Source organism: Leptodactylus fuscus, chromosome 2 (genome assembly GCF_031893055.1).
Source record: "Leptodactylus fuscus isolate aLepFus1 chromosome 2, aLepFus1.hap2, whole genome shotgun sequence".
Lineage (NCBI taxonomy): Eukaryota > Metazoa > Chordata > Amphibia > Anura > Leptodactylidae > Leptodactylus > Leptodactylus fuscus.
The window spans coordinates 104,771,861-104,790,233 of record NC_134266.1 but is presented as its reverse complement, the minus strand read 5'-3'; the positions used below and the strand labels follow the sequence as shown (position 1 = coordinate 104,790,233).

At 44.3% G+C, this 18,373-nt stretch overlaps 1 protein-coding gene across 1 annotated transcript in view; it reads right to left on the bottom strand.

The window, feature by feature from the left end:
* Window positions 1-10,052: 10,052 nt before the first annotated feature.
* DEF6 (DEF6 guanine nucleotide exchange factor) overlaps window positions 10,053-18,373 on the bottom strand; it is a 97,701-nt gene continuing 89,380 nt past the window's right edge. Inside the window, exons 10-11 of the mRNA XM_075266399.1 lie at window positions 10,616-10,706; window positions 10,053-10,195 (exon numbers count right to left, since the gene is read on the bottom strand). Of these exons, the coding sequence (XP_075122500.1) occupies window positions 10,053-10,195; window positions 10,616-10,706 (234 nt within the window). The remainder of the gene's footprint in view (window positions 10,196-10,615; window positions 10,707-18,373) is intronic.

Genomic DNA, 18,373 nt, shown 5'->3' with positions numbered 1-18,373 from the left:
ATACTAGACGGCGTAAGGACCTTCTGACGTCACAAAGTCACATGACCAGATAGGCGTGTCTTTAATTGTAAGCAGGACCTTCCACTGTATTCTGTGTAGTGGAGCAACATGGTAAGCTGCGAGGTGCACGATTTAGTAAAGGGGGAAGATACAGTAGGTGGACTGCAGGGAGTAGTGTAGAGGGGAAGAGATGTGGGGTTTGAGGGGAGAGATGTGGGGTGCATGGTGGACTGGGGGGAGGTGTGGGGTGCCTGGTGAACTGGGGGGGGGGGAGGAGTTAGAGCTCTGTTACTTGAGGGGATGACAAGCTATGGTTGATGCTTGGTGGATTTAGCGTAAGTTCACACAGGTTTTCTTGGGCAGGATTTTGAGGCCGTATCCGCCTCCTGACCATACAGACAGCTACCATTGAAACGAATAGGAGCCTGTCTGTTCTTTTTTTCTGGGAGCTCCCGGAAAAAAGAACGGATATGCTCATTCTTCAGGCGGAGTCACCTCGCGACATCCGCCTGAAGACACTCCCGACTAGGCCCATTCATTTGGACCTAATCCGGAGTGGAGTGCGCAACTGGATGCTGGTGCACTGCACCGACATCCAGTTGCGGCTACCCGTATTTTGGACCGGAACCTGAGGCAGCCTCAGGTTCCGGTCCAAAATACCCCGTGTGAACCCGGCCTAAGGTTTGCATAAGAGGCACATAGAAACTCCTCCATTGGCGGTGCAGAGGTGATTGACAATGTGCTTTAGGTTAAAGCCCCACATAGGGGGCCACAGCCAAAAAGCCCTGCAGGACAAACCTCTGTGGAAACACATTGTTGTCTTCCCACAGCGCCTTTCACATAAAATGTCCAGAGTTTTCCTCTGCGGACTTTCCACTTTCGATATACTTATAAGGAGTCTGCCAGCGTTTCCATAGATATAGTTTCCATGTGCTGCAATGTATAAAAACTCCCCAGGTATTTTTCTGATATTTGTGGATGGGATTCACTAGACTCCTATCCACTTTGCGGGGACTGTAAACGCTGCGGTTTTTCCTGTGGTATTTCTGCCACATTGGGCTTCAGTTTTAAAAGACACATGGGGAGCTGTGGGAAACTTGTTTGGGGGGGCTCTGAGCTGTGGAGTGTTTATTAACACTATGGGGTGCACTAGAGAGATGTAGAATGCTTGTGAGGGGGTGCACAGGAAATATATGGATATTGGTGAAATGCTAGCATTGCGGGGGTAGACTTATAGCAGCTATCTGGTCACCACAAAGTTACCCCTCCCCGTGGACAACATGCACAGGGGTGATAAGAGTTTGGGTGTTTTGCACACCAGTCTTAATGGAATGGCTGCTCTCTATCCATTTCAGTGTTTTCAGACCACTGGAGAAAGCCAAAGTATAAAATAATGCTTGTTGGGACTGGGCAAGCCCTTTAAGGTTCATGGGGGATAGTAACAGTGTGGGGGTAAACTGGAGGGACGTGGAGGACAGTGCGGTGCTTGTTAGTAATGTGGAGTACACTGGAGGGATAGTGCGGTGCTTGTTAGTAATGTGGGGATACGCTGGAGAGACTTGGGGGGGATAGTAGGATGATTGTTAGTAATGTGGGGTACACTGGAGGGACATGGGGGATAGTGGGATATACTTGGATGTAGTTATAGCTGCACTCATAAGTATCGGGTCTCCATTATACAATACTGTGAAGACCCAGTGGCTATGATGGCCGCCATCTTTAAAGGTCTGGCATGTACTATTACGGATGTCGGGAAGGGGTGCAATTATTTAAAGGGATCCTATCATTTAAACGCATTTTTATATGACTAACACGTCGGAATAGCCTTAAAGGGATCCTATCATTTAAACACTTTTTTTTTTCTAGCTGACACATCGGAAAAGCCTTAAGAAATGCTATTCGTCTCCTACCTTTATCCGTCGTCTCCGGCCTGCCATTCAGTAGAAAAACCGGTTTTTGCCTGTATGCAAATGAGTTCTTTTGCAGCACTGGGGGCGGGCCCCAGCGCTCAGACAGCACTCAGGCATCCCCAATGCTGCCAGAGAAATCTCTCCAGCGACCCCTCCATCTTCAACAGCAACCGCCTCTTCTGCGTCTTCTCTGGGGTCACACTCCATACAACTACAGGAGCGTACTGAGCATGCGCGCATAGCGGCCTCCAAAAAAATGGCCGCCGGCCAGCCTGTGCACTCGGCTCTTGCCTGCGTCCCAATGGCAGAACAGACTGTGCAGTCGCGGGAGTGTGACCCCAGCCGGAAGAAGACGTAAAAGAGGTCGTTGAAGATGGAGGCGTCGCTGGAGAGAGTTCTCTGGCAACATTGGGGACGCCCCCAGTGCTGTGAAAGAACTCATTTGCATACCAGTAAAAACCTGGTATTTCTACCGAACTGCAGGCTGGAGACGACTGATAAAGGTAGGAGACGAATAGCCTTTCTTAAGGCTATTCCGACGTGTCAACTAGAAAAAAAAAGTGTTTAAATGATAGGATCCCTTTAAGAAAGGCTTTTCGTATTCTACGTTTCGTTGTCTTATTCGCGCCGCTGTTCGCCTGAAATCTTGGTTTTTGTCGGTATGCAAATGCTTTCTCTCGCAAAACTGGGGGCGGCCCTAATGCTGCGAGAGAACTCTCTGCAGCGTCGCCTCCACCTTTGTCAGCAACGGCCTCTTCATCTTCTTTCGGCGCGCGGTGGGTCAAAATTCAACGCATGCGCAAGTCAGCTCTGCCAGCGGGCCTCGGGCAGAGCCAACTTCACATGTGGGTGGCCCTTTTTTTGTGGCCACTTACACGAGCAGGCGCAGTAAGAACTCCATAGAACTACAGGAGTGTACTGCACCTGCTCGCATAAGCGGCCACAAAAAAAATGGCCGAGGCCCACTGGCAAAGCCGACTTCTGCATGCGTTGAATTTTGACCCACCGCGAACTGGAAGAAGATGAAGAGGCCATTGCTTATGAAGATGGAGGTGACGCTGGAGAGAGTTCTCTCGCAGCATTGGGGACGCCCCAGTGCTGTTTGTGCGCTGGGGCCCGCCCCCAGTGCTGCGTGAGAACTAATTTGCATACAGACAAAAACAGGATTTCAGGCGAACGGCGGCGCGGAGAAGACAACAAACGTAGGAGAAGAATAGCTTTTCTTAAGGCTATTCCGATGTGTAAGGGGGCGTTCACACTACCGTCTGAGTCCGACAGCTAGTGTCCGCTGCTAATGTCCGTGCAAAATCTTGTGCAGGCATTAGCATTGGGCACTAGCTGTGTCTGTGACATTTTGCATTGATTTAAATGGACATAGGGTGCGCTCTTTTACAATCAGTGCCTGTCCTTAAGTGTCTGTTCCCAAAGATGTCCGACTTTTCAAGCGGACAGCAAAACTCGACATGTAGGTTTTTGCTGTCCGCTTGAAAAGTTGGACATCTTTGGGAACTGACAGTTAAGGACAGACACGGACTGTAAAAGAACACACTCAATCTCCATTTAAAGTGGTACTCCCACGTCGCATACTTACCCGTCTTCGTTCCTCTAAAATCTTCTGTCTTCCGGCTTTGTCTCGTCATTGGTGGGCGGGGTCACATATGCAAAGCCAAGCGGTGAGATGCCACCGGCCCTGCATGTGCGCTCATACACCAGTCTAGCCTTCACAATGCAAATACAGACCCGACACCCTGCGGGTCTGTATTAGCATTGTGAAGGCTAGACTGATGTATGAGCTTGCACGCAGGGCCGGCGGCATCTCGCCGCTTGGCTTTGCATATGTGACCCCGGAGCGGAACAGCATCGCTTCTGCCGCTGCTGTCTTCATGCAGGGCAGAAGCATAGCGATGTGCCTGTGCCGGCGTCTAACAGTCCCCAGCATCCGCCGGGGAGTTAGATGCCGGCACAGGTGAAGCCAGCAACATCGCTATGCTTCTGCCCTGCATGAAGACAGCAGCGGCAGAAGCGATGCTGTTATTCCGCTCCTCCGCCCCCCCCCCCCCCCGCCCCGGAATAGCAGCATCGCTTCTGCTGCTGCTGTCTTCATGCAGGGCAGAAGCATAGCGATGTTGCTGGCTTCACCTGTCCCCCAAAGGGTAAACTACCCCCCCCCTCCAGGCTCGCTCCCGTGTACTTAGCCCCTCCTCCCTCCCCCCTGAGAGCAGCAGACATATCACTTGACTCAGGAGCAGCTAGGTCAGGGCTGTCACCACAAAAAAATGAATAAAGTGAGATAGTGGCCAAACAAAGCAGTTTTGCTGAAGCATTGTATTTAGGAAAAGTCTTACATTCACATTTACAAGCATTATAGATAGGATCCTTGTGACGGGACAACCCCTTTAAAGCAATGCAAAATGTCTTTGCACGGACATTAGCAGCGTTCACCGATGGTAGTGTGAACGCTCCCTTATAGCGTTTGAATGATAGGATTCCTTTAAAAAGTGACCTCTGAGATTGTTCATGTTTTGCTGTTATTTTGTTGCTTTTACTTTGTGTATTTTTTATTTTTTTGCCCAAAAAATAAAATTTAATAAAAATAAGTGTAAATAGTGTTTTCTGAGTGTCATAACTTTAATAGTAAGAAATCCACCAATTAACTATATCTTACCTCACCCCCACCTCTTGTGTCACCAAAACGACTCTGACCCTCAAGGCACAACAAGATCTCTGCATACAGTAGTGGAAGACCTAGAACATGATGGAGTAAGGTTATGTTCACACTACTGTTATGCATGTCCATTACTGTCATCTGTCATAGGATGAGAGCAACAGACATAGATGGAGCCTCCTCATCCTCCTGCGTTTGTTCCCATTGAATAGAATGTTGGAAAAAAAAAAAAAACCATTAAGGACACCGTCTTCTGTCTCCTTTTTTCTGTCTCTTTTGTTTCCTCCGTTATTTTTGTAAAGGAAGGAAAATATCCGGTGCGCACAACTTATTTTCCAGTCAGAAAACTAAACATAAATGATGGGAGACTGAGGAAAGACGGGAGACTGAGGACAGACAGCGTCCATTATGTTGTTTACATTAGTGTTAACGGGAATGGTCACTGACTGTCTCTGTCCATTTCTCTGCTGCAGTTAATGTTCGTTGCTGTCATCCATCAACGGACATTAACAAGACCCCCGAGTATAATGATCGGTGGACCTGGAGAGGTAAGGGAACGTAACAAACCGTTACCACTAATGTAAACAACATAATGGACGCTGAAAAGACCCCAGAGTATTATAATTTTTTATGGGTGTCCACTATGGGCTAAAATACTGTGTGCAGGGGCCACTAAGGGACATAATACCGTGTGCAGGGGCCACTAAGGGACATAATACCGTGTGCAGGGGCCACTAAGGGACATAATACCGTGTCCAGGGCCACTAAGGGACATAATACTGTGTGCAGGGCTTACTAAGGGACATAATTGGGGGGGAGGGGGCATGTCAAAAGTTAGCCACAGGGCCCCGCCATTCCTAGTTACGCCACTACATTCACACCACACTGAATAATGGTCATGTCATCACATGGCAGCATTACATTCAATGAGTCTGTTCACATATCTGTGTCATGGACTGTCAAATAATACATGTTCTCTTTCCTCACAAATTTCATCATAAACTGACTAGATACTATATTATACCAGCTGAAACTTTCTCAGTACAGTATATAATACATGGATACAGTGTGAGATGGCTAAATACTATCACTGGAGAGGACCTCACCAGTATGAAACCTTGTAAGTGTAGGATACATGGAAAATGAAAACTCACACTTTTTGCTGAAAAATATTTTTACCGCTTTTTATTGTTGATTTCCAAACAATTGTTGGAATAATAAAGCTAATATGTGTCTTATTATTATCTTATAATTCTAATGATCTAATCTTGTCCCTTTATTGTGAGATTTACATACATTACTGAAGCCGGAGCCCAGTTATTATAAAGGTCCTTACAGAGAGCGGGGTTTAGCCAATTCACAATGAAGCAGCTAAATACTATAAGAGATCAGGACCGACCAATAGGGAGCAAAAATGGTCCCTACTAGAGATGAGCGAACACTTAAATGTTCGAGGTTCGAAATCTGATTCGACTGTTCGAACGGGTTTCAAACCCCATTATAGTCTATAGGGAACATATACTCGTTATGGGGGAAACCCAAATCCGTCTCAGGAAGGTCACCAAGTCCACTATGACACCACAGGAAATGATGACAACACCCTGGAATGACACTGGGACAGCAGGGGAAGTATGTCTGGGGGTATCTAACACACCCAAGTCCCTGTATTACCCCACTATCACAGCCTAACAACTACACACTTTACACACTCAATACCACCTCTCAGACCTCTTTCTTTCTGGAAGTGAGTACAGCCTGTCACCCAGCAGTGTATATTGTCCTTAGAGTGAGGAGAGCCTGTCACCAGCATTGTATTGGGTACTTGGAGCAAGAAGAGCCTTGCAGCAGCATTTTATTTGGCTCTTGTAGTGAGTTGAGGTTTGCACCAGCATTGTATTGGGTACTTGGAGTGAGTAGAGCCTTGCACCAACAGTGTATTTGTACCTTGAAGTGAGGAGAGCCTTGCACCAGCAGTGTATTTGGCCCTTGGAGTGAGTAGAGCCTTGCACCAGCAGTGTATTTGGCCCTTAGAGTGAGTAGAGCCCTCCACCAGCAGTGTATTTGGCCCTTGGAGTGAGTACAGCCTTGCACCAGCAGTGTGTATTGCCCTTGGAGTGAGGAGAGCCTTGCAGCAGCATTTTATTTGGCCTTTGTAGTGAGTTGAGGTTTGCACCAGCATTGTATTGAGTACTTGGAGTGAGGAGAGCCTTGCACCAGCAGTGTATTTGGCCCTTGGAGTGAGGAGAGCCTTGCAGCAGCATGTTATTTGGCCCTTGGAGTGAGTAGAGCCTTGCACCAGCAGTGTATTTGGCCCTTGGAGTGAGTAGAGCCTTGCAGCAGCATGTTATTTGGCCCTTGGAGTGAGTAGAGCCTTGCACCAGCAGTGTATTTGGCCCTTGGAGTGAGTAGAGCCTTGCACCAGCAGTGTATTTGGCCCTTGGAGTGAGGAGAGCCTTCCACCAGCAGTGTATTTGGCCCTTGGAGTGAGTAGAGCCTTGCACCAGCAGTGTATTTGGCCCTTGGAGTGAGGAGAGCCTGTCACCAGCATTGTATTGGGTACTTGGAGTGAGGAGAGCCTTGCACAAGCAATGTATTTGGCCCTTGGAGTGAGGAGAGCCTTGCACCAGCAGTGTACTTGGCCCTTGGAGTGAGTAGAGCCTTGCACCAGCAGTGTATATTGCCCTTGGAGTGAGGAGAGCCTGTCACCAGCATTGTATTGGGTACTTGGAGTGAGGAGAGCCTTGCAGCAGCATTTTATTTGGCCCTTGGAGTGAGTTGAGGTTTGCACCAGCATTGTATTGGGTACTTGGAGTGAGGAGAGCCTTGCACCAGCAGTGTATTTGGCCCTTGGAGTGGGTAGAGCCTTCCACCAGCATTGTATTTGGCCCTTGGAGTGAGTAGAGCCTTGCACCAGCAATGTGTATTGCCCTTGGAGTGAGGAGAGCCTGTCAACAGCATTGTATTGGGTACTTGGAGTGAGGAGAGCCTTGCAGCAGCATTTTATTTGGCCCTTGTAGTGAGTTGAGGTTTGCACCAGCATTGTATTGAGTATTTGGAGTGAGGAGAGTTTTGCACCAGCAGTGTATTTGGCCCTTGGAGTGAGGAGAGCCTTGCAGCAGCATTTTATTTGGCCCTTGGAGTGAGTAGAGCCTTGCACCAGCAGTGTATTTGGCCCTTGGAGTGAGTACAGCCTTGCACCAGCAGTGTACTTGGCCCTTGGAGTGAGGAGAGCCTTGCATCAGCAGTGTATTTGGCCCTTGGAGTGAGGAGAGCCTTGCATCAGCAGTGTATTTGGCCCTTGGAGTGAGTAGAGCCTTGCACCAGCAGTGTATTTGGCCCTTGGAGTGAGTAGAGCCTTGCACCAGCAGTGTATTTGACCCTTGGAGTGAGTACAGCCTTGCACCAGCAGTGTACTTGGCCCTTGGAGTGAGGAGAGCCTGTCACCAGCAGTGTATTTGACCCCAGTGGGATCTTTATTACAAAATTACATCCAGGTTGTTAAACATAGATTATAAACATTTTTATCAAAGTTCCAGAAACCGGAGATACTGTACCTCTCATGTTCGTTCAGTCTACAGGTCAGCATCTTCCAAGATCCACTGCGCATGTGAGCCGGAAGAGACCGCCAGGAAGTGTAGAATGGCGGTGGAACGCATATGCGTTCCACCAACCGGATACCAATCCTGCGTGTGCGTACAATGTCTCCACGGTGAAGCGCTCTGCGTTCCACTATGTAAGACAGCCTCATACCTACACATGAAATAACCACTGTACACAGAGATTGTGTACCAATATATATTGTCTGTTGTTACATATATTCACTTAATCCACAAGTTGGCATCTTTCAAGATAAACTGTGCTTATACGCCAAGAAATACCGCCAGGAAGTGTAATTCGGCGGTGGAATGCAAATGCATTCCACCAGCCAGAATCCACCCCTGCGCTTGCGTACATTATTTCCGCTGTGAAGCGCTAATGCTTTCTACCGCGTAAAACAAACGCATGCTCACACATAAAATATCCAATTTGCACAGATATTACCGGGACGTCTGATCATCTCGGGCATACACTGTGTGGTATTGTGTGAAGAGGCGTGTATCTAATCCTATGGCGTGTGGAACTGTGTGTAGATGCATGTATCTAATCCTACAGCATGTGGTACTATGTGCAGACGCATGTGGTACTGTGTGCAGATGTGCGTATCTAATCCTCTGGCGTGTGGTATTGTGTGCAGATGCGCGTATCTAATCCTCCCCGTGTGGTACTGTGTGCTGAGACGTGTATCTAATTCTCTAGTTTGTGGTACTGAGTGCAGAGGCATGTATCTAATCCTCCAAAGTGTGGTACTGTGTGCAGACACACGTATCTAATCCTCCCCTGTGTGGTATTGTGTGAAGAGGCGTGTATCTAATCTTACGGCGTGTGGAACAGTGTGTAGACGCGTGTATCTAATCCTACGGCATGTGGTACTGTGTACAGACGCGCGTATCTAATCCTCTGGCATGTGGTACTGTGTGCAGACGCGTGCATCTAATCCTCCCCGTGTGGTACTGTGCGCTGAGACGTGTATCTAATTCTCTGGCTTGTGGTACTGTGTGCAGAGGCATATATCTAATCCTCCAAAGTGTGGTACTGTGTGCAGACACACGTATCTAATCCTCCCCTGTGTGCAGACGCGTGTATCTAATCCTTCAGTGTGTGGAACTGTGTGCAGAAGCGCGTATTTAATCCTCTGGTGTGTGGTACTATGTGCAGACGCGTGTATCTAATCCTTCGGCACATGAAACCGTGTGCAGACGCACATATCTAATCCTTCAGTGTGTGGAACTGTGTGCAAAAGCGCATATTTAATCCTCTGTTTGTAGGACTGTGTGCAGACGCGTGTATCTAATCCTATGGCATGTGATACTGTGTGCTGATCTGTGTATCTAATCCTCTGATGCGTGTATCTCAGTTTGGATATCAGTGTTGTATTGTGCATGTGGAGTGACCGTGTGTATTGCAGTTGGAATATGAGTAATAGACTTGCAGGTTTGTATTGGCTAAGGGGGGGAGGGGGCATTGTGTTTGGAATGCTTTATCTCAGCAACGGTACGTCCGAGCGAGTTGGAGTCCCATCTTAAACCTTCCCGGATACCTGAAGTATCTCTGTACCAAATTTGGTGAAGATCGGTCCAGTCGTTTGGTTTGCATTAGAGAACAGACAGACAGACAAGAATTCATCTTTATAATATAGAGAGATAAAGAGAGAGAGAGAGAGAGAGAAATAATGAATGTAAGAAAATCAAACAATGATAAAAGTTTATTTAATATCGAAATTTAAGTAGCACAATAACATATGTTACATTACCACATACATTATTTCACCTAAGTATTGAAATACAAACTTTTGATAATAAATATGTGGAAATGCCTATATAAAAAGTAGAGCATTTGTAGATCCGCAGTTTAAGAAATTTCTCTAATTTATTGAGTTTTCAAGTTTTATTTGAGTGTTCTCCAATACTTTGGGTGAATTCTTTTCCATCTGGTGTCTGCAGCCTTTTAAGAGATGAATCCCGTCTAGTGAGTACGCCTCCCCATAATCCCTGAAAACCACCAGCAAGGGCTACTCGCTTCTCTATAAAATAAAGAAATACTGTTAGAAGTCTAAATAAAACACATGCATTTCTACATAAAAAATACAAGCATGACTTTTATTGTTTTTTATAATTCATATGATATGTGACTTTTTTCACAGTACACACCACTATTGCCACCATAGGTTAAGAAATTAATTGTCCTTAATGTATAACACAGGAAATATAGGATAACTGAAATTCCATGTAGAGAATCAGAAAGTAGAATTGTTACTCCTGTGGACAGATGAATTAAAAAAAAGATGAACACCACCAAATAGGTCTAGTTTTTTTTTTGCATAATTTAATAAAAAAAAAAATGGTAAATGAATAAATAATATATAGCGGTGACCTGTGGGCCAGATGAGTATAGGCTGGTAAGAATAAAAGATATGAAGAATTTTGCTGTGTAGGTGGCTAACCTCCTGGAGATATAGGATGCATCAATCTGTTCATCTGAACATTCCAGTGTCGGACATTAGTACTGGCTTGATGAAGTTTCCTCTGAGCCACCTAAATTGGAATAAAAATATTAATTTATACATTTGCAGAAAGGGAAGTTTAATCTAAAATATATGGCTAGATAAAATAATCAAATATAGAATAGAGATGAGCAAGTAGTATTCGATTGAATACCTGCCCTGCATAGATATTGGTGTAAAAAAGCGCTAGGGAAGGTGGGAGGGGCATCAAATTTTTACTGCGTTTACCATGTGGTATGCGACCGATTACTACTCGCTCATCTCTAATATAGAAATCTAAGAGAGATCAACAAAATTATAAATGCAATAACCATGGCTTACAATTTTTAAAACATTTGATATAATTTGTATATAAAGTAGAGCTGTGGTGGGTAAATAGTTGATTGAGATTACTAGTGGACTGAAGATTAGTAAATTAAAATGAAGCAAGAAGTAAAAAATAATCTGCTACAATATGAGTTGGTGTATAGACAACACATTAAGCTTCCTGTATAGGCCCAGACTGTGGCTGTTGGCCAAAAGTATTGGCACCCCTGCAATTCTGTCAGATAATACTCATTTTCTTCCAGAAAATTATTGCAAGCACAAACTCTTTGGTATTAATATCTTCATTTATTTTGCTTGCAATGAAAAAACACAAAAGAATGAAAAAAAAAAGTCAAATCATTGATCATTTTACACAAAACTCCAAAAATGGACCGGACAAAAGTATTGGCACCCTCAGCCTAATACTTGGTAGCACAACCTTTAGACAAAATAACTGCGAACAACCGCTTCCGGTAACCATCAATGAGTTTCTTACAATGCTCTGCTGGAATTTTACACCATTCTTCTTTGGCAAACTGCTCCAGGTCCCTGAGATTTGAAGGCTGTCTTCTCCAAATTGCCATTTTGCTGTATACTTTGCATCTGGTATATACGATACTAGATATACGCTATATATATCTCCCATCCGTGTACACATTAAAAAAAAACCACTTGTATACATCAGTTTGTGTGCTAATTCTACCTGTCTCATAGGGTGAGGAGCAAACTGTGTACTTTGCATCTGGTATATACGGTACTAGATATATGCTATATATATATCTACCGTAAGTGTACACGTTAAAAAAAAAACAACACTTGTATACATCAGTTTGTTTGCTAATTCTACCTGACCTCTCCCATAGGGTGAGGAGCACGCTGTATACTTTGCATCTAGTATATACGATACTAGATATACGCTATATAAATCTACCGTCCGTGTACACGTTAAAAAAAAAAAGCACTTGTATACAGTACAGGCCAAAAGTTTGGACACACCTCATTCAAAGAGTTTTCTGTATTTTCATGACTATGAAAATTTTAGATTTACACTGAAGGCATCAAAACTATGAATTAACACATGTGGAATTATATAGTTAACAAAAAAGTGTGAAACAACTGAAAATATGTCTTACATTCTAGGTTCTTCAAAGTAGCCACCGTTTGCTTTGATTACTGCTATAAACACTCTTGGCATTCTCTTGATGAGCTTCTAGAGGTAGTCACCTGAAATGGTCTTCCAACAGTCTTGAAGGAGTTCCTAGAGATGCTTAGCACTTGTTGGCCCTTTTTCCTTCACTCTGTGGTCCAGCTCACCCCAAACCATCTCTATAGGGTTCAGGTCTGGTGACTGTGGAGGCCAGGTCAGCAGCACCCCATCACTCTCCTTAATGACCCTTACACAGCCTGGAGATGTGTTAGGGGTCATTGTCCTGTTGAAAAATTAATGATGGTCCAACTAAACGCAAACCGGGTGGAATAGCATGCCGCTGCAAGATTCTCTGGTAGCCATGATGGTTCAGTAAGCCTTCAATCTATATATATAAAACTCCAATTCTGTAGTAGTCTGCTCTATACAAATCCACAGTTCTCGACCGATTTGGGTGAAATTTGGCACGCCCCCTTCTCCACCCACAGGAGCAGAATACTGTGCATGTTACATCTCGCTAGCGTCCCCCCATCATGAGATTTGGGCCCCCCGAAGTTAGGCCCTATACATACAGTGTTGGCCAAAAGTATTGGCACCCCTGCAATTCTGTCAGATAGTACTCGTTTCCTTCCAGAAAAATTATTGCAAGCACAAACTCTTTGGTATTAATATCTTCATTTATTTTGCTTGCAATGAAAAAACACAAAAGAAAATGAAAAAAAAAGTCAAATCATTGATCATTTTGCACAAAACTCCAAAAATGGGCCGGACAAAAGTATTGGCACCCTCAGACTAAAACTTGGTAGCACAACCTTTAGACAAAATAACTGCAAACAACTGCTTCCGGTAACCATCAATGAGTTTCTTACAATGCTCTGCTGGAATTTTAGACCATTCTTCTTTGGCAAACTGCTCCAGGTCCCTGAGATTTGAAGGGTGCCTTCTCCAAACTGCCATTTTGAGATCTCTCTACAGGTGTTCTATGGGATTCAGGTCTGGACTCATTGCTGGCCACTTTACAAGTCTCCAGTGCTTTCTCTCAAACCATTTTCTAGTGCTTTTTGAAGTGTGTTTTTGGTCATTGTCCTGCTGGAAGACCCATTACCTCTGAGGGAGACCCAGCTTTCTCACACTGGGCCCTACATTATGCTGCAAAATTTATTGGTAGTCTTCAGACTTCATAATGCCATGCACACGGTCAAGCAGTCCAGTGCCAGAGGCAGCAAAGCAACCCCAAAACATCAGGGAACCTTTGCCATGTTTGACTGTAGAGACCGTGTTCTTTTCTTTGAAGGCCTCTTTTTTTTCCCTGTAAACTCTATGTTGATGCCTTTTCCCAAAAAGCTCTACTTTTGTATCATCTGACCAGAGAACATTCTTCCAAAACGTTTTTGGCTTTCTCAGGTAAGTTTTGGCAAACTCCAGCCTGGCTTTTTTATGTCTCTGGTTAAGAAGTGGGGTCTTTCTGGTATCCTACCATACATTCCCTTATAATTCAGATGCCGACGGATATTATGGGTTGACACTGTTGTACCCTCGGACTGCAGGGCAGCTTGAACTTGTTTGGATGTTAGTCGAGGTTCTTTATCCACCATCCACACAATCTTGCGTTGAAATCTCTCGTTAATTTTTCTTTTCCGTCCACATCTAGGGAGGTTAGCCACAGTGCCAAGGGCTTTAAAATTCTTGATGACACTGCGCACGGTAGTCAGATAATACTCATTTTCTTCCAGAAAATGATTGCAAGAACAAATTCTTTGGTATTATTATCTTCATTTATGTTGTCTTCAATGGAAAACCACAAAAAGAATTGTCAAAAAGCCAAATTGAATATAATTCAACACCAAACATAAAAAAGGGGGTGGACAAAAGTATTGACACTGAAAAATCATGTGAAGCTTCTCTAATTTGTATAATTAACAGCACCTGTTACTTATCTGAGGCACCTAACAGGTGGTGGCAATAACTAAATCACACTTGCAGCCAGTTGAAATAGATTAAAGTTGACTCAACCTCTGTCCTGTGTCCTTGTGTGTACCACATTGAGCATGGAGAAAAGAAAGAAGGCCAAAGAACTGTCTGAGGACTTGAGAAGCAAAATTGTGAGGAAGCATGAGCAACCTCAAGGCTACAAGTCCATCTCAAAAGACCTGAATGGCAACCAGCTTGGATTGAAGAAATCAACTGTGGGAGCAATAATTAGAAAATGGAAGACATACAAGACCACTGATAATCTCCCTCAATCTGGGGCTCCATGCAAAATCTCACCCCGTGGGGTCAAAATGATCACAAGAACGGTGAGCAAAAATCCCAGAACCATGCGGGGGGACCTAGTGAATGAACTGCAGAGAGCTGGGACCAATCTTACAAAGCCTACCATCAGTAACACACTACGCCGCCAGGGACTCAGATCCTGCAGTGCCAGACGTGTCCCACTGCTTAAGCCAGTACATGTCTGGGCCCGTCTGAAGTTTGCTAGAGAGCATTTGGATGATCCAGAAGATTATTGGGAGAATGTCCTATGGTCTGATGAAACCAAACTGGAACTGTTTGGTAGAAACACAACTTTTCGTGTTTGGAGGAAAAAGAATACTGAGTTGCATCCATCAAACACCATACCTACTGTAAAGCATGGGGGTGGAAACATCATGCTTTGGGGCTGTTTCTCTGCAAAGGGGCCAGAACGACTGATCCGGGTACATGAAAGAATGAATGGGGCCATGTATCGTGAGATTTTGAGTGCAAACCTCCTTCCATCAGCAAGGGCATTGAAGATGAAACGTGGCTGGGTCTTTCAACATGACAATGATCCAAAGCACACCGCCAGGGCAACGAAGGAGTGGCTTTGTAAGAAGCATTTCAAGGTCCTGGAGTGGCCTAGCCAGTCTCCAGATCTCAACCCTATAGAAAACCTTTGGAGGGAGTTGAAAGTCCGTGTTGCCAAGCGACAGCCCCAAAACATCACTGCTCTAGAGGAGATCTGCATGGAGGAATGGGCAAACATACCAACAACAGTGTGTGCCAACCTTGTGAAGACTTACAGAAAACGTTTGACCTCTGTCATTGCCAACAAAGGATATATAACAAAGTATTGAGATGAAATTTTGTTACTGACCAAATACTTATTTTCCACCATAATTTGCAAATAAATTCTTACAAAATCAGACAATGTGATTTTCTGGATTTGTTTTCTCATTTTGTCTCTCATAGTTGAGGTCTACCTATGATGTAAATTAGAGACGCCTCTCATCTTTTTAAGTGGTGGAACTTGCACTATTGGTGACTGACTAAATACTTTTTTGCCCCACTGTATATCTCTTATTCCTCTTGTAGCCATTCTTGGTTTTGGCTCAAAAAAACGCAGCAAAATATGCAACAAAAGAAGCTGCGTTTCCACAACGTGGGGCCTCAGTCTAAATCTGCTTCCCATTTCAATGACAATCAGTGAAAATTGTTTTAGTAGCAGAAAAAAAATAAGCATCTTGCCTTATCTTCAGGCAGATTTTGCCTGAAACTCCCATAGAAATTAATTGAACAATAAACACTTCAAAAACCACTAGGTTTTAGAAAACAGAACCCTTTATTCTATGGGAAAAAAACAAAACAAAAAAACGCTTCCAAAATTGAAGTAGATATTTTCTGCCTGACAGAAAACTCTTTGTTGAGCTTACGCTAAGGAGAAGAGGAGGAGGAATTGGCAGATGCTGAAGTACTATGAATCAGAGATGCGTAGTAAAGGAAAACCATCAGTGGTGAAGAGAGAACATATTTGTTCTACTGTCACAATTATGGAGGGGATTGTGGCTAGTACTGGCTGTAACAGGGAACTCTAAGGCACTGAGACCTTTTGTCAAATCCACTCAAGAATATTAAGGTTACTAATTGTAACAACAAACTTCTGAGTCAAACAAATTGTGCCACGTTACTCCTGATGATCAATATTTGAAATAAAACCTTGGTGATTGTAAGATAAATCACATAACAATCTAATGTGTACAGCTACCTATAACTACATTCTGTTGACTGAAAAAAGCAAATGTCTATCAAATTCTATGTTTCTAAAATCTAGCTATCATTATTCTGAGAAAGGCAAAGAAAAACTGGGCAATTGTAGCCATTTGTGCCCCATAGGGGGAAGAAAAATACTTGGAAAATTAAATATCATTTCTCTCTATATAAACTATAATTAGTACGGTAATGTTATAGTCATAACAAAATAGTCTAGCCTTTGTCAAACATTGTTACCCTTGGTTCACATCTGCGTTTGGTAATCCATCCGGGGAGTCCACATGGGGACCCCTTGAACGGACTACCGAATGCATTTGCAAGCGGTGTGCAGTGAAAGCACACGGACCCCATAGACTATAATGGGGTCTTATAGACTATAATGTGCTTGCTGCGAGATCTCCGCACGAGTCAATAGAGTAGATTGTGAAGTACTTTCCTGTCCACATGTTCCCTGTGGAGATCTCACGGCAAGCACACGGAGCCCATTATAATCTATGTGGTCCGTGTGTATTCACTGCACACTGCTTGCAAATGCATTCGGCAGTCCATTCAGGGAGGTCCCCATGCAGACTCCCCCGAATGGATTACTGACGCAGATGTGAATGAGGCCTTAATTTGTTTGTCTTGAGTTAATCTTCTGAGGCTATTTTCACATTTCCGTATGCATTACTTTTTGGCTAAGTCCCCATGTAGTGTCTTGCAGCAAAAAACCACTGCAGGAAAAATCACATTGGCAACACATCACAGTTTTTCCTACAGAAAGTTCACAGAAGTTTCCTCTGCTGACTTTCAGTTTCAATTATACCTATATGGAAACCCCCGACATTTCGGAAATTGCAGCATGTTTGCTGCATGTATTTTTCAGTATACGGGGTCTTCTGTGGAGAATTATACTTTGCGGAGGCCACTGTGGAGCATATTATACTGTGCAGGGGACAGTGTGAACCATATTGTACTGTGTGTGGGCCACTGTGGAGCATATTATACTGTGCAGTGGCCACTGTGAACCATATTATACTGTGTAGTGGCTATTGTGGAGCACTATACTGTGCAGGGGCCGCTGTGGAGCACTATACTATGCAGAGGCCACTTTGGACCAAATTATACTGTGCAGTGGCCACTGTGGAGCAATATACTGTGCAGGGGTGACTTTGGAGCACTATACTGTGCGTGAGCTCATGAGAGTTCTAGGAAAGACACAGAACAGGAAGATGCAGATGTAAACAAATGCAGAAGAGGCTAGGATCTCCCAGGGAACCCCAAAATCACTACTAAAGGTATTTGAATGCACTTAGTGCCTTATTAATAGCACTAATAGACCTTTTTTAATTAAATTTTTTTACCTGGAGAACCTCTATAAACTAGATGCAAAGGGAATGTTTTGGACAATTCCATGGGAGGGCATCCAGAAAAAAATTTATAATGTGCACAATACTGAAAAATTTATGCAATGGGAATGAGGTGATTTCCATTACATCGCAGTTTTTGAAATCGCAGGATGTCATTTATACCCACTGAAATGCTGGCGGTTTCCCTATAGCAGTGATGGCGAACCGTTTTGAGGCAGAGTGCCCAAACTGCAACCCAAAACCCAATAAACTATCGCGGAGTGCCAACATGGAAATTTAACCTTAAAACTCTGTTGAGCCACAATTGCGGACCCACAAATTACTGTCGTGTGAATGGAGCTTTACAGAGATTGTACTGAAAGGTAAAAGTCTCTGCATTTGGTACTTTTGAACAATTAATGTTCACTATTTACATCACACAGGATCTGTTTTATAGTGACCGTGAAATGTTATCACAGCCTGTACTAATATCACGTCTACCATAAAACAGATACTGTGTGATATGAATAGTGAAGGGACACCACTCAGTACAATCTTCCCCGCAGTGGCCCCCACACACAGTACAATCTGCCCTGCAGTGGCCCCCACTCATGGTACAACCTGCCCTGCAGTGGCCCCCACAAAGGATTATACCTGTATACTCCACAGTAGCCCCCCTCCCCACACAGTATTAAATGCTCCACAGTAGCCCCCTTTCCCACACAGCATGAAATGGTCCACAGTAGCCCCCTCCCCACACAGCATGAAATGGCCCACAGTAGCCCCCTTGCCCACACAGCATGAAATGATCCACAGTAGCCCCATTCCCAACACAGCATGAAATGGTCCACATTAGTCCCCTTCACCACACAGTACACACACACACACACACACACACACTTACCTGAA